The 13,376-nt window shown below is 51.4% G+C and overlaps 1 protein-coding gene across 5 annotated transcripts in view; it reads right to left on the bottom strand.

The window, feature by feature from the left end:
* The window catches only part of apba1a (amyloid beta (A4) precursor protein-binding, family A, member 1a), a 64,105-nt gene that overhangs the window by 21,899 nt on the left and 28,830 nt on the right, over positions 1-13,376 (bottom strand). For all 5 annotated transcript variants that reach the window (XM_035379648.1, XM_035379647.1, XM_035379651.1 and 2 more), the window contains exon 3: positions 2,945-4,771. In XM_035379648.1, the coding sequence (XP_035235539.1) occupies positions 2,945-4,684 (1,740 nt within the window). In that variant the 5' untranslated portion in view covers positions 4,685-4,771. The remainder of the gene's footprint in view (positions 1-2,944; positions 4,772-13,376) is intronic.

The raw sequence follows: 13,376 nt of genomic DNA, 5'->3' as shown, positions 1-13,376 counted from the left end.
ACCTCTGCCACCACTAGGTGGAGCAGAGGGTTATGTGATAACTGTTTGTGCAAGCGTGCGTGAGTGTGTGTGTACATATGCGTGTGCGTGTCCGTGTGCGTATGCGTTTACGTGCGTGTCGCTTTTATCTTCGTCTGCAAAACAATAAAAAAAATCTTATGGGGGAAGAGAATTTGGCGAGATGACTGGTCTAAAGGACACAGAAGAAGTTATTATACTTCAAAGTTGCTATGACAACCCCGGAAGGATTGGAGAGCAATGGATAATGCAGAATATCACTTAATTTCCTCCTGTTCTCATTTCACACACACACTCACACTCACACACACACTCACACACACGCACACACACGCACCCACACACACACACACATACACACACACATGCACACTCACACACACACGCACGCACGCACACACACACACACAGGTTGTTGTGAGATGACCTCGCACAATGTTAACGTAGCCTAAACTACCTCAAAAGATCCTTGAAAAGCAACCTGCACCGAAAATCAATCAAGTGATAGCACAATCAAATAAAAGAGCAGCGGTCAATCAAACGCGTCTGCAATGTGCTCCTAACGAACCGAGCGTCGCTGATTGTGAGACCCAGCGTGTCTGCGAGGGGGGGGGGGGGTGGCACCGTTATCCTATCTCCCAAAAATCGGCTTCCAGAGAGACGCCGAAGCTCCTGACGCGTGCGCCCATGGCAACGCCGCCGGTTCGAGACGTCGAGGGCGCCAGACGACTCGTATTTTTAGCCGATCGGGGGAACGTCGCGTCTCGCAAAGTCGAGGAGCGTGCGACGCCTGTGTCACGCGCGGGCGCGGGGGTCTGAGCCTGGGGGGGCGGGGGGGGGTCCCGAAACCAGAATGGCGGGACGCGCCCGCGCTCACGGGGCCTCCGTACCGGGCTCGAGGCGTCCCCGTCTCCCCCGTTAACACTCAGGCTTAATTTATCCTGCTGGTGTTAGCCGCCGCCGCCGCCGCCGCACCCCCCCCCCCCCACCCCCCTTCCACCCCCCTTCCCTCTACAGTCTAATCCGGGCCTCCGGAATCTTCCGGAAGACAGCCCTGGATTCGCACGCTGCCTGAGCACTCTGGAAGGTGTCAGAACCCGGGACGGGGGGGTGGGAGGGGGGACTGTTGCTCCCGTCGACACGTCCCGCTCGGAGCTTAAAACACTGACGCACGGAGTCCCCCCCGAGCCTTACGACACGCTTCAGACACAGCCGAGGATATACGAATATGAAACACAAACAATTATATTTAAATCTCTCCATGGGAGAAGCTCAGCGCGCGGAATGACATCCTGTCTGTCTGGCGCTGCGAAACACTGAGCTGGTGCACTCCCATGATTCTCTGTGCCCGTCGGACCACAGCGACATAAAAGTTTTCATGCGATTTCGCATCGTCTCAAAGTCGATGAGAGTCGGATCGCATCGAGCCACAAAGTGAGGTCACAGTCACAATTAGTCACAGTCACAGTCAGAGAAAGAGAGGAAATCACTGAAACACAACCACAGACCATGCAGATGGTACACTAGTCTCCTCTGCCTTCTTTTTCTTGCTTTACCTCTCTTTTCTTTCTTTCTCCCTGTCTTATCTTCTTTATCTCTTTCTGTCACTCCCGTTATTCCTCCCTCCCTCTCCCTTTCTGCTTTTCCCTCTTTCTCTCTCAGACATCTCTCCCTCCATCTCCTTTTCTCACTCCCACCCTCTCTCATCACATCTCTCACTCCTCTCTTCTCCTGCACTTCTCTTTCTCCATCTCTCTCTCTCTCTTTATGTCCCTCTCATTCCTCTCTCTGCCTTTCTTTGTCTCTGTCTACCTCTCTCTCTTTCTCTCCACCTCCTCTCCCTCTCTCAAGGTTCTGAGAGAACAGCTCCATTAGCACACTGCGTGTGTGCGTGCGCATGTATATAAGTGTGTGTGTGTGCGTGTGTGTGTGTGTGTGTGTGTGTGTGTCTAGGTGCACTATTTTCAGAATACAAAAGAGCCCAGCAGGCTCTCTCTATGCAAACCCGCTCCGTTACAAGCCTACTCCATTTTCAGACCCAATACATCTCATCCACACGCAGAGTGGAGTGATCTCCCACAATGCCCTGCTTCCCTCAGGCCAAATTCTCTCAATGCCCCCCTTTACCCCCCCCCCCCCCACCCGCCCTCCACCCCAACATTAACAGAGATACTAGACGCTGGAATCTAGGATGTGACTTTCCCTGTTTAATCAAAAAAAATTGTGATTTCCATACCCATAAATGTCTGGGGCACACTAGTATTTGTATTTTACTTGGATTCACTGAACATTCACTCCCACATACGGCTCATCCAAGTCCCTCTGGCTCTAGCTGAGACAGTATAGTCCGATTAAGCGGGAAAATCAGGAAAAATATCACGTCCCCTGTGACTTTACAGAGGAGATTAGGTGCAGGTCATGCTTTCCAGCACAGATAATGATTGCGAGTGTGCAAGTTTTTTCCACTACCGAGACCATCGGTCTTTTTAGCACCAAACACACCTCCGTTGGCCTTCTGCTCTCCGTCTCTTTTATCTGGGTTTAAAAAAAAATCTCACAAGGCGGTCATAGGGGTGGGTGGTCCCTGCCATGGCAACCAATCAGTCTAATTAAACCCATTAGAATTCCTTGATCTTCCAGTGATATTTGAAGTAAGATATAATTGGGACTTGTCTCAGTACAGCAGTTCTAATATTAACACATTTCCACACAGAAGAACCCAGGGTCCTCTTTCACGAAGCAGGATTACCGAGTTAGCTGGACAACTGCACTGAGTAAAACCCGGGACCCTCCCAAATCTGGAACATGGGACTGAAGTAAAAAGAGCTTCTCCGGGTTTTACTCAGTGCAGTTATCCGGCTAACTCACTAGTCCTGCTTCCAGAAACACCCCCCAGCTCTAAACACAACAAGGATGCCGTACTCACGTCTGCCCCTAGTGGCGGCTGCAGGTCGCAGTCCCCGGTGGGGCTGAGGTCCTGCCTCATCACCCAGATGGGCTCGGTGGGCTCGTCCGGCGTGTACGGCGAGCGCACCGTCCGCGTCTTCACCTCCTCGATGGCCTCCTTGATGTCCTTGATAGCCAGGGAGATGGCGTCCCTCTTCTCCCGGCTGTGCCTCTGCAGGGGCTCCTCCTCCTGGGGGGGCTGCTTGGCCGCCTCCTCCTCCTCCGGCGCCTCCTCCACCTCCTCGCGCACCTCTCGCGCCTCCTCCTCCTCCTCCTCCTCCGGATGCTCCTCCTCCTCCTCCTGCCCGTGGGGCCCGGCGGCGTCCGCGTCCCCGTCCCCCGGCTGGCCCTCGGACTCGGGCCAGTCCCCGGCGGCCCGGTCCAGGCTCTGGGAGCTCAGGCTCTCCTTCACCTCGGCCACGATCTGGTCGATGTCCTCCTCCTGCTCGCAGCTGTCCATGCGGGGGTACGGGGCGAACTCCGCCTCCTTCTCGGGGCTGTCCGACTCCCCGTCCGAGCGCTCGTCGTAGTGGTGGAGCCGGGAGCCCACCGCCTCCTGCTGGCGGTAGCTGTCCCGCTCGAAGAGGCGAAACCCGGCCCTCCTCTGCTGGGCCGTCTCCCCCTCGCCCTCCCCCGGCCCCTCCCCTTCGCCGTCGGGCTGGGGGCCGTCCCCGATCTCCTCGTACACGTGCTCCTGCGCGCCGTAGTCGGCGTAGGGTTCGGCGTAGGGCTCGTCCTCGGGGTCCGCCCCCTCCACCGCCTCGCCCCTCCCGCCGGCCCCGCCCATCCGGTACAGCTGCTGGGTGTAGACGTAGCTGGAGTAGGAGGGGTTCAGGGCCTCCGCATCCTGGGTGAGGGGCCTGTCCACGTTTGGGAGGGGTTCCTGGGGCAGCGGCGGAGGCTGGGGAGGGTACTGGGGCTGTGGGTGAGGGTGGGCTTGTGGGCGTGGCTGGGGGCGGGGCTGGGGGTGGGGCTGGGGGGAGCCCCCGTGCTGCTCTGCCTCGGCGCTCTCGGTGTACTCCTCAGCCTCCGGCCTGTAGGGGGTGCTGTACACGCTCTCGTCCTCGCCGTCGGGCTCCATGACGACGTCCCCCTCCGCCCGGTCCGTGTGGTTGTGGAAGCCGCTCTCCGTGCTGGCGGAGCGGGCCAGCGCGGAGTCCCCGCCCTCCTCGTCCTCCTCCAGGTCCTCCCGCTGAGTGGGCGGGGCCTGCGCAGGAGGCGGGGTCTGCGGAGGCGGGGCCTGGGGCTGAGGCTCCACCCTCTCCGCCTCCCTCTGCTGCATCTGTCTCTGCCGCTGCTGCTGCCGCTGCTGCTGGGCCCTCAGCCGCGCCTCGTTATCGCCCTGCCGACGGTACCGGGTCACGCCTGGGCGTGGCAGGGGCTGCTGCTGCTGCTGCTCCACCTCAGTTTCCTCCACGGACCGCCGCTGGCCACGGGAGCGGCTCCCGGCCCCGCCCGAGGCATCGTGCCGGCGGTACCGGGCGGCGGCGGGGGCGGGCTGGTTGCCGTGGTGATGGTTCTGCCGCTCGCCGTTCTCCGGCGCCGCCCCGTGGCCGCTCTGCCCGCGGGGTCGCCCCCCGCCGTTGTCGTGCCGACGCCGGTGCTGGGGCCGAGGCTCCTCCCCCGCCTCGGGACGCTCCAGGTCCGCCTCCACGGCCTCGTTAAGCTCCGCCCTGCCGCCGACCGGCTCCTCCCCCAGCTCCGCCTCCTCGTGGTTCATGGCTGGCTCAGGCACGCGGGGTTCGGGGGTCTACAGGAAGCACATCGTCCGGCTGCAGCTACGGGGTCAGGCGGCACAAGGCACGGGCTGTGGGTGGGGGGGGGGAGGTTTGGGGAGGGGGCACAGATCACAAACAAAACACTGAGGCATCAGATTACATTGTTTTCATTTTAAGAAAAGTTCAAAGATAAAGAAACATTTGTTGTTTCCATTGTTTAAATTTTTCATATCTTTCCATTTAAATAAATCATGTATTATTTGAATCATACCAATCTAATATTCTAATATATATATATACATATATATATATAGCCATAAAAGTATATCACAAATGAAAGTCTTCTGTAAAAATTGCCCCACACAGTATTGATGAGTATTTAAATGAATAATTTATGAAAGAAGAGATTGGCTAATTCTTCCTTTTTTTAAAGATGACATCACAAAGTTCCAAAATGCAGCAGGATTGTCATGTTCAAATAAACGCGTAAAGAAGTTAATTTACAAAACGCATGAAATTAAATGACTCATAAATATTATGAGTGGATTAGTTGCTGTCAATTTTAAGTACTGTCAGTTTTGAGTACCCTAATCTTCGCAGCAGTTACAGAATTCATAAACGGAGAACACACAGTCCAGTTTCTGGCTTTTAAGTGTAAATATTGTTGGGGGGTGGGGGGGGTGGGGGGGTTGGATTATGGCGGACAGCCTAAGGCCTCAGCCACACACTGACACTGGAGACTAACTCCATTACCCTGAACAGGGATGACCGCAGTTAACGAGATTATATTAATCGCAGAGCGCGTTAGCCTGCTCGAGCGGATGAGGGCCTCTCAGACCGGATTACCGGTTAATCCCCGCCCTGGTGAAACAGAACACGCCGGGTTTGGCACCCGCTGCCCCAGCTTAGCCCGGGACCCCTCCTGCACCGCCGCGCGTTTCTGAACCCCATTCCGGCTCGTTTTGGGTCCCATTTTATACCCCAGCCCTGCTTCTGGGACAGGCTCATAGCAGAGCTCTTTTATAGCACCACAGGCTTTTTTTATTGCGCTAAAACAGAGGTTTCCCAAACTGGCCCCCGGGGAGCCCTGAGGATGCACTGAGAGAGGGCCCCGGGGTCCCGGGATAAATCTGTTTACCTTCTTCCATAATGTTTCCTTTACTTTTTCATTTTACATTAAGTACACAGTTTAGGGGGGTGGCACGGGGGTGCGGTGGGTAGCACCGCCACCTCACGGCAAGCAGGTCCTTTCCGTGTGTCCGTGTGAGTCTCCTCCGGATACATTCCGCTTTCCCCCCGAAAGATACGCGTAGCTTAATGGGAGAGTCCAAACTGGCCACAGGTACGAGTGTGTGAGTGAATGGCGTGTGTGCTCTGCAATTGATTGGTGACCAATCCGGGGTATATTCCTGCCTCTTTTTCAATGCATGCTGGGATAGGCTCCAGCCCCCCCCCCCCCCCCCCCCCCCCCGAAAACGGCGTAGATCGCTCATCCCCAGCAGCGTGGTATCACAGCAGAGCCCCGATCTCGCTCTCTACCCGCCGAAAAAAAAAAAAAAGGCCACAGCATTTGGAAATGAAGAGGAACGGCAGAAATGACATTACACATTCATCCAGCATCGTGCTGCACGGGGCTCTATTTAATTCACAATGAAACCTGGGAATGAAAGTGGCCCGGGGCCACCCCGCATTCTCATTAAACCGAAGGGAGTCGGAATCCGCAGGCGTGCGTATGACTCGCTGGTTGCCAGCGTGACGGGATTCGCTGCGGCGAGTTTGAGTCATTAGGCAGCGACTCATTCTGCACAGAAATGTCAGAGCCAGGGAAGGTCAGCACTCCTGCAGCCAGTTCCCCCAGAACACACACACACGCACACACGCACACGCACACGCACACGCACACGCACGCACGCACACGCACACACACATGCACACACACGCACACACACATGCACGCAGGCACACACACACACACGCACACGCACAGCCACACGCACACGCACACACACGCAGGCACACACGCAGGCACACACGCACACACACACGCACATGCACACAGGCACACATGCACACACACACACACACACACGCACGCACACAGGTTTCCCCTGTTCACATCTAAGCCTGATCCATTATGAGCTAAAACAAAAAAAAAACCTCATCGTAGATGGACACTCCTACCCCGAGATGCCGTACGAACACGGACCCAGCTCTGTAACATGGGCCTTCAAACACACCTACAGGCAACCCCCCCAGCCCCCCCCCCCCGCATTCCCTCCCAGAATTCCGCAGTACAGCCACGCTCTGCTCTGCAAATGCTGCCGTGAAACAGGCCTGAATGCAGGATGAATATTTCATGACTGTAAACACGTCCATAGGGCACTACGCTTCGCAATCTCAGCCAATCACAGCAGCACGGGCGGTGCTGTGCTCCCAGCTGACGGGGGAAGGGGGGGGGGGTCCCCTGACAGCGGCTGGTAGGTTTAAGGGGTCTCTGGCGAACCACGGGCAGGGAGGAGGCACACGGCACAGTTTGGCACAGCTCGACGCCGAAACGCCGTGGAATCACGTGACTCGTGAAACTGTGGCTTGGTGAAATCCCTCTACGCACAGGGATTTACATCAGTTGCATTTTTAATCCTTTTTAAGGCAGCTATGTTAAATTCAGAACCTCACTGAATTGAGAGATACAGTAGGAAATTATGCACAGACATTCAAATGAAGTATTTCACTCAATAATGCAGCAGCAAAAGCCCGCTATATTGTTGTAACTACCACAGAGTTCTGGGGGCCGATCTAGTTCTTCAAAGCACCTGGCCAAGCTGCCACGCTGAATTATGGGACGGAGGGACAGAGTAGGCCTAAAGTCAGGTGACTCTTTGCTTTGTAATTCCCGGAAGAGACGGACATAAAGGTAGCCATTTAGGAGAGCTGTTCCAGGCACCACAGCGATATCCATCCACACACTGGTACGCCAGGGGACAGGAAGGAGGGTAAAATGGCTGTCAAGGACGAACGGGCATTTCCTGTGAGCCTTCATGGCTTGATCGGGAAGTCAATAGGCTGAGAGCACAGAGGAAAAAATACTGATGCGGAACAATTACCATGAAAACGCCTCAGACCTCTGTATAACTGCAATGATGGAACTGTACAATTCCCCTGTAGAGACTATACTTCTAATCTCTAATTGGAAATACAATGAAATCCTGGACTAAGAACATTAAATCTCCGGTGGAAATTGCCACTGAATCGCCAACGCTGAGATTCCTCCTTCGGTGCAATAATGGTGTAATCAAATATCAGCACAGCTTGAAGAAGCAGCGCATTTTTTTTTCTCACACCATTGACTCGGCTTATTGACAAACAATTGCCTTCTTCTTTAAAATTCACCAGCCTTAGCCTTTAAGACCCAGAGGGATTTCAGGTGCGATGAGAACCGTGGCTGCAACAACCGGAGCTTACTGTCAGACAGCACCTGTACAAGAGGGGGGGGGGGGAGAGAGGAGGTGAGAGCAAAAGAGGGTGGAAGAGGAAAGAGAGGGGGAGGAGAGAGATTCCCCTGCACCAAAAAGCCTTCTGCTTTGATCTTCTTCACACCACTGACACCCCCCGCAACGGATGACCCAGAGGTAGGGGACTGGCCCAGACGAGGTGGGGGCAGGGATTTTAGGGGGATGGACGCAGGGGTTGTGAGAACCTCCACCGTTCTCTAACTACAGCCGTCCCGATGGGTCCTCAGCTCTAACTCTCACACAACCCCTTCCCAAGGATTATAACTGTAACGGGCAAGAAGTAGTGCTTTATGGGGTAACTATAAACAATAATAACTGCATTACATATCATTAATAATACATTTATGATGGTCATTCAACAAAATGCTTTGTAATAATATTATTAGGAAGGAGACCATCGGGTGAGATTACGTCAGCTGCACGCCAAATTGGAAACTACCCTGTTACCACGGCAACATTACTGAATAAAACTTAGACCACAGAACCAATTAATTAGAGCGTAGAAACCCTAACCTTCTTCTCTTTAGCCCATGTATTAACACGTGATAAGTCTGAAGCCATTAACAATATATCTTCCATGACATTATGAATGCTTTATAAACTGCTACTAGCTGTGCGATACTCCAGTGTTACCAGCCAGCTGTACAGTCAATTACACATATGAGTTATGCAAGCTGCAGTGATGATGATAATAATAATAATAATAATAATAATATGGTGGTATATGAGAAAAATATGGTTTGAGAAAAATAACAATGTGTTTCAAATCAAAGCTGAAGAACTAAAAATAGGGGTTTTTCAGAATCAGCAATGACGGATTGCAGGGAGGAGAACGTGGGGGAAACACAACACCGCTGGAGCAGCGTGGAGCAGAATATTTTAGAGGGTGATATAATAATTCTATTTCTGAAGCTAAATTATGCTCTGAGTGGGAGCTCATCACCACCAAGTATTTTTCCGGAAATAAAGACCAGAACCAAAGACCACATTAACACAGGTGACCGGAACAAGCAGCATTACATTTACATTTGATTAAGTCACTTATGAGACTCTCTTATTCAGAGTGACTTACTCAACCTCCCTTCCTTTACATAGAATACATTTATACAGCTGGATATTTTTTAATTTTGAATCAATTCAAGTTAACTAAGCACCTTGGTCAAGAGTACAACAGCTGTGCCCAACCTGGGAATCGAACCTGCAGCCTTCCCTGGTTGAAATATCTGTTTCCTGTGATTCAGAATTTTCTGTGTTTCTGTCTGAGTTGGTGTGATGTGTACAAACTTGGTTGAGTGTGTTTGTGTGAATATGTACTGGATCTTTGTGCGTGTGTGTGTGTGTGTGTGTGTGTGTGTGTGTGTGTGTGCAGTAAAAGCTGTGTATTTGCGTTTACCTGTCACTGCGTATTTCTGGGTGTATGTGTCAGTTAATCAGTGTATACATGTGAATGCATATGTGTGTGCATACAGATGAGGAATTAATGAGAGGCATGTGGGTAATTTATTTATCTCCCAGCAGGGGGCGCTGTGAGTGAGCGGTGGGACTCCAGCAGAGAACAGCTCAGCCAGCGGGAGGCCAGGTGAGGCTGTCACACAGTGCCCCCCTCCCTCTCTGCCCCCCCGCCCCCCCCCGCCCACCCCCACAGCTCAGAGGGGTGCCTGACTGTTCCGTTCCCGTAAATAAAACTATCCCGTCGCTGCGGCGATGGGCCGCCGACACTCTCCGGTTAATTAGCAGCTCCTGGCGGAGCCGTGCGGTTTGGGATGATGCAACCAACCCAAGCTCCGCCCCCCTGTGTGAGAAATGGGATTGGCAGGTCTGACCCCACCCCCTCACTGCACGCCGAGCCTCCCTCGTCCAATGAAGCCTCTGAATCGGAGATATTTTTCTTGGTTCCTCTATCTATCTATTTATTTATTTATTTATTTAGGAAGTGTTCATGTAGGCCTTCATGTTCACTGCTTGCCAACTGAGTTACTAAAGTAACTTTGCTATGCTATTCCATGAGCATCACCTGACACTGAATGAGCTCGTTTTGAAACACTTGACTCTTTTAAATGGCTGCAGTCTCCTGAAAGAATGGTTGCTTTCACCACAAACTGCATTGCATTCTGGGATCATGTTAAGTAGAGAAAAGTAGACTAGTCTGAAACAATCTCACAGAGGAGAGCTCTATGTCCCTCCAGCTCGAGCTCACAGAGGGCCACTGTTCATCAACCAGCCAATCAATTGAACATGCTCTACTTGGCAGCCAATCAGGCACCCATACTGGTGGGACATCCAATCAGGTAGTGGCTAATCTGTGAATGCTGGGCTTGGCTGGACCCACTTGCTCAGCCAAAATTCAGATCCAGCTGCATAAATCAAAGGTATGAAAAACCCTAAGCAGTTAAAGTCAGTCTAGACAGGCACGTCTGCTCAGCAAATAAACTGGGTAGTCCTAAATAACACTGATGCTAGGGTCATTTCTCATTGGCTGAGAAGGAGATGATGTCACTCAGACTGTGAGCTGGGTTAGGGCCGTAGAGCAGGGACGCTCAAATCGGGCCCTCGCGGTCAGCAGTGCGGCTGCTTTTCCGTTCCGCTAGATCCGATAGATCCATAGTCTATTAACGTCCCTGATTGGCCGGAGATTGTACTCCACCTGGTGCGTCCGGTTTAAATCAGTCCCTGATTGGAGGGAATGAAAACCAGCGGCATTACTGCCGGCCCTGATGGCCAGTATTGAGTGTGCCCGCTGTAGAGCCATAATGGCCGAATTCCGCTGATTACATGGCGCAGGCAGGCCTTTTAAACTAGAGAGAACCATGTGGAAAAAACCAACCACACCACTAAGGAAATGTATGAAGGCTGTGAACACTGCTGTCACAACCCTGCATTATAAGTATTCTGGTGAAAATGGCGTCCACAGACCATTGGACAGTGTTATTATTCACGTGAATATTTTGGCAACACGGTGACACAGTGGTTAGCAGTGTTGCCTTGGTGCCGGTGTGGAGTTTGCATGTTCTCTCCGTGTTCTCTTTATTTTCCTCCAGGTATTCAGGTTTTATTCCAACATTCCCAAAAAAAGACGCATAGCTCAGGGACTATGGATTGCAGCTCGTCATTGTAAATGAGAATATGTTCTCAGTTGACCATCCTGGTCTCATTTTTTAAATAATTTCAAATAAAGATTTCATAAGCACCTTACAAAAAGAAAAAGCTTCTTTTTTTCCCCAACCTAAAGGAGCAGTGTAAAACACACAGAAAGGACCGGCTGGACATGGATGAAGATGAGGATGAGGATGGGTGAGGATCGCTGTGGAGGGGAGGACAGGAGAGCACACAAGCGGCGGTAGAAAGTGTTCCCTGATGAGATTTACCCACAATCCCCCTGGGGCCATTTCTGTGCTCACCCTCGTTTCACCTTGCATCTCCATGGTTACAGGGAAACATAAACAGACTTTGCACATACATCAAGCACAAACACGGCCTCTCGCTCTCTCACATACACAGCCACCCACACACACACACACACACACACACACATACAAATGTGTACCTACACACACACACACACACACATACAAATGTGTACCTACACACACACACACACACACACACAGACCGGCTATCTAAGGCGTATGTTAAGGTGCACTGACTGATCACATGGATTCCAGTCATGGCACAAGCCAATCTGCCCTTATGCAAATCGAATTTGACCAGCGATTTTCTGCGCACGGATTGGATTATAAAAGCCCTCCACTACAGCCCTAATTACCTTCCTTGAAATAATGAAAATGAAATAACAATTAGGCAGCAGGGTCAAGGGCATTGTGCCTGGTCTATGGATATGAAGTATCATCCTCTCATCTGTTGATTTTAATAGGCATGCCGAACGCAGGGTTCATAGCAGCCTGTTGGATTACCCAACACAGGCACATCAATATTCATGAGGCTTTGCACACGGCCAGGGCCGCCCAATCATCCGACTCCCTGCTGGGACCAAAGGGCAGCGAGTCATCCGTATCCATGGCAACCACTGAACCAATGCAATCGGAACCTGAACTGATTTTTTCCCCCCCCCAAAAAAAACAAAAACAAGTGCTGTTACTCTATTCAGACAATATTGTCAATGAAAACTACAATTATTAAAAGGTGAAGGTTAAACAAAGACTTAATATAATCTGTTATGGTTATTTAAACAAATAACAGATTATATTACAACTGCCAATCAGGGCGATCACACCAGGAGGGATATCGAGTGTAATGCTAAATATTCTATTCACTTTCAGCATTTTACTCATCTTAGGAAATCTAAATGACACTTAGAACAGTGGTGCTAGATAGCTATCTGCCTATATCAGAGAATTTAAAAAATATTTACTGGGGGGAAATTAATAAATGATGTTGCAATCCCAAATAAGGACCACTGATTCGACGGCTACTTATTTTTGGTTAATTCCCTGCAGTGTAGATTTTATAGTGAATGCTGCAGGGCAGGCGTTTTAAACCCTCCTGGTGGACCACTGTGTATGCTGGGCCTGATTAAAGTATATTAAATGGGTGCTTAAATTATTTCTAAATTTCTTCATTAAATTTACCTCACACAGGTAGCCTATTACAGGTACTTTAATGCAGGTTTGGCTTAGTGATTTAGTTTTAGTGCACAGAGGCCCACAGTGGCAGCAATTATGACGCCACTTATTTCAACTGTCAGTCTATAATATAATCAGACGGAAAGCGTGACGTCTTTCCTAAGGAATGATTTGCCATTTTGGGACATAACAGGAAAGGCGGGGTTTGGGGGGTGAAATTACCTGGGGGTTTGCTTCACGCTCCTGAGAGGCATGATGGGTAATTTCCTCCAGCGAGCGGAAGCGATTATCCTCGCTGCCCCGCGTAATTAGTCCAAGCCAGCGCAAAGTCGCGGAGAGCGCTGACTAATCTGCTCCCAGTTCCCAATTCCGTAATTGGAATTTAGCTTCCCAACACCATTCCAAACTAAAGCCCCTCAAATGGCTCCATCGCAGACACGGAACATCCAAACCTGATTTATTTGGTGGGTGGGGAGGTGGGTGGGGGTTTAAACTTTATTTTATTTTTTAAAATTTTTTTTAACAGCCTTTGAAAGTGAAGAGCTGTTGGGCTACGCCACTTCAAGGACGGGCACGGACAGGCCTGGCCTTTATCAGAGCCG

The sequence above is a fragment of the Anguilla anguilla genome, chromosome 10, assembly GCF_013347855.1.
Source record: "Anguilla anguilla isolate fAngAng1 chromosome 10, fAngAng1.pri, whole genome shotgun sequence".
Classification (NCBI taxonomy): domain Eukaryota; kingdom Metazoa; phylum Chordata; class Actinopteri; order Anguilliformes; family Anguillidae; genus Anguilla; species Anguilla anguilla.
Note: the sequence above shows the minus strand (reverse complement) of the source record. Positions and strands in the feature narration are given on the sequence as shown.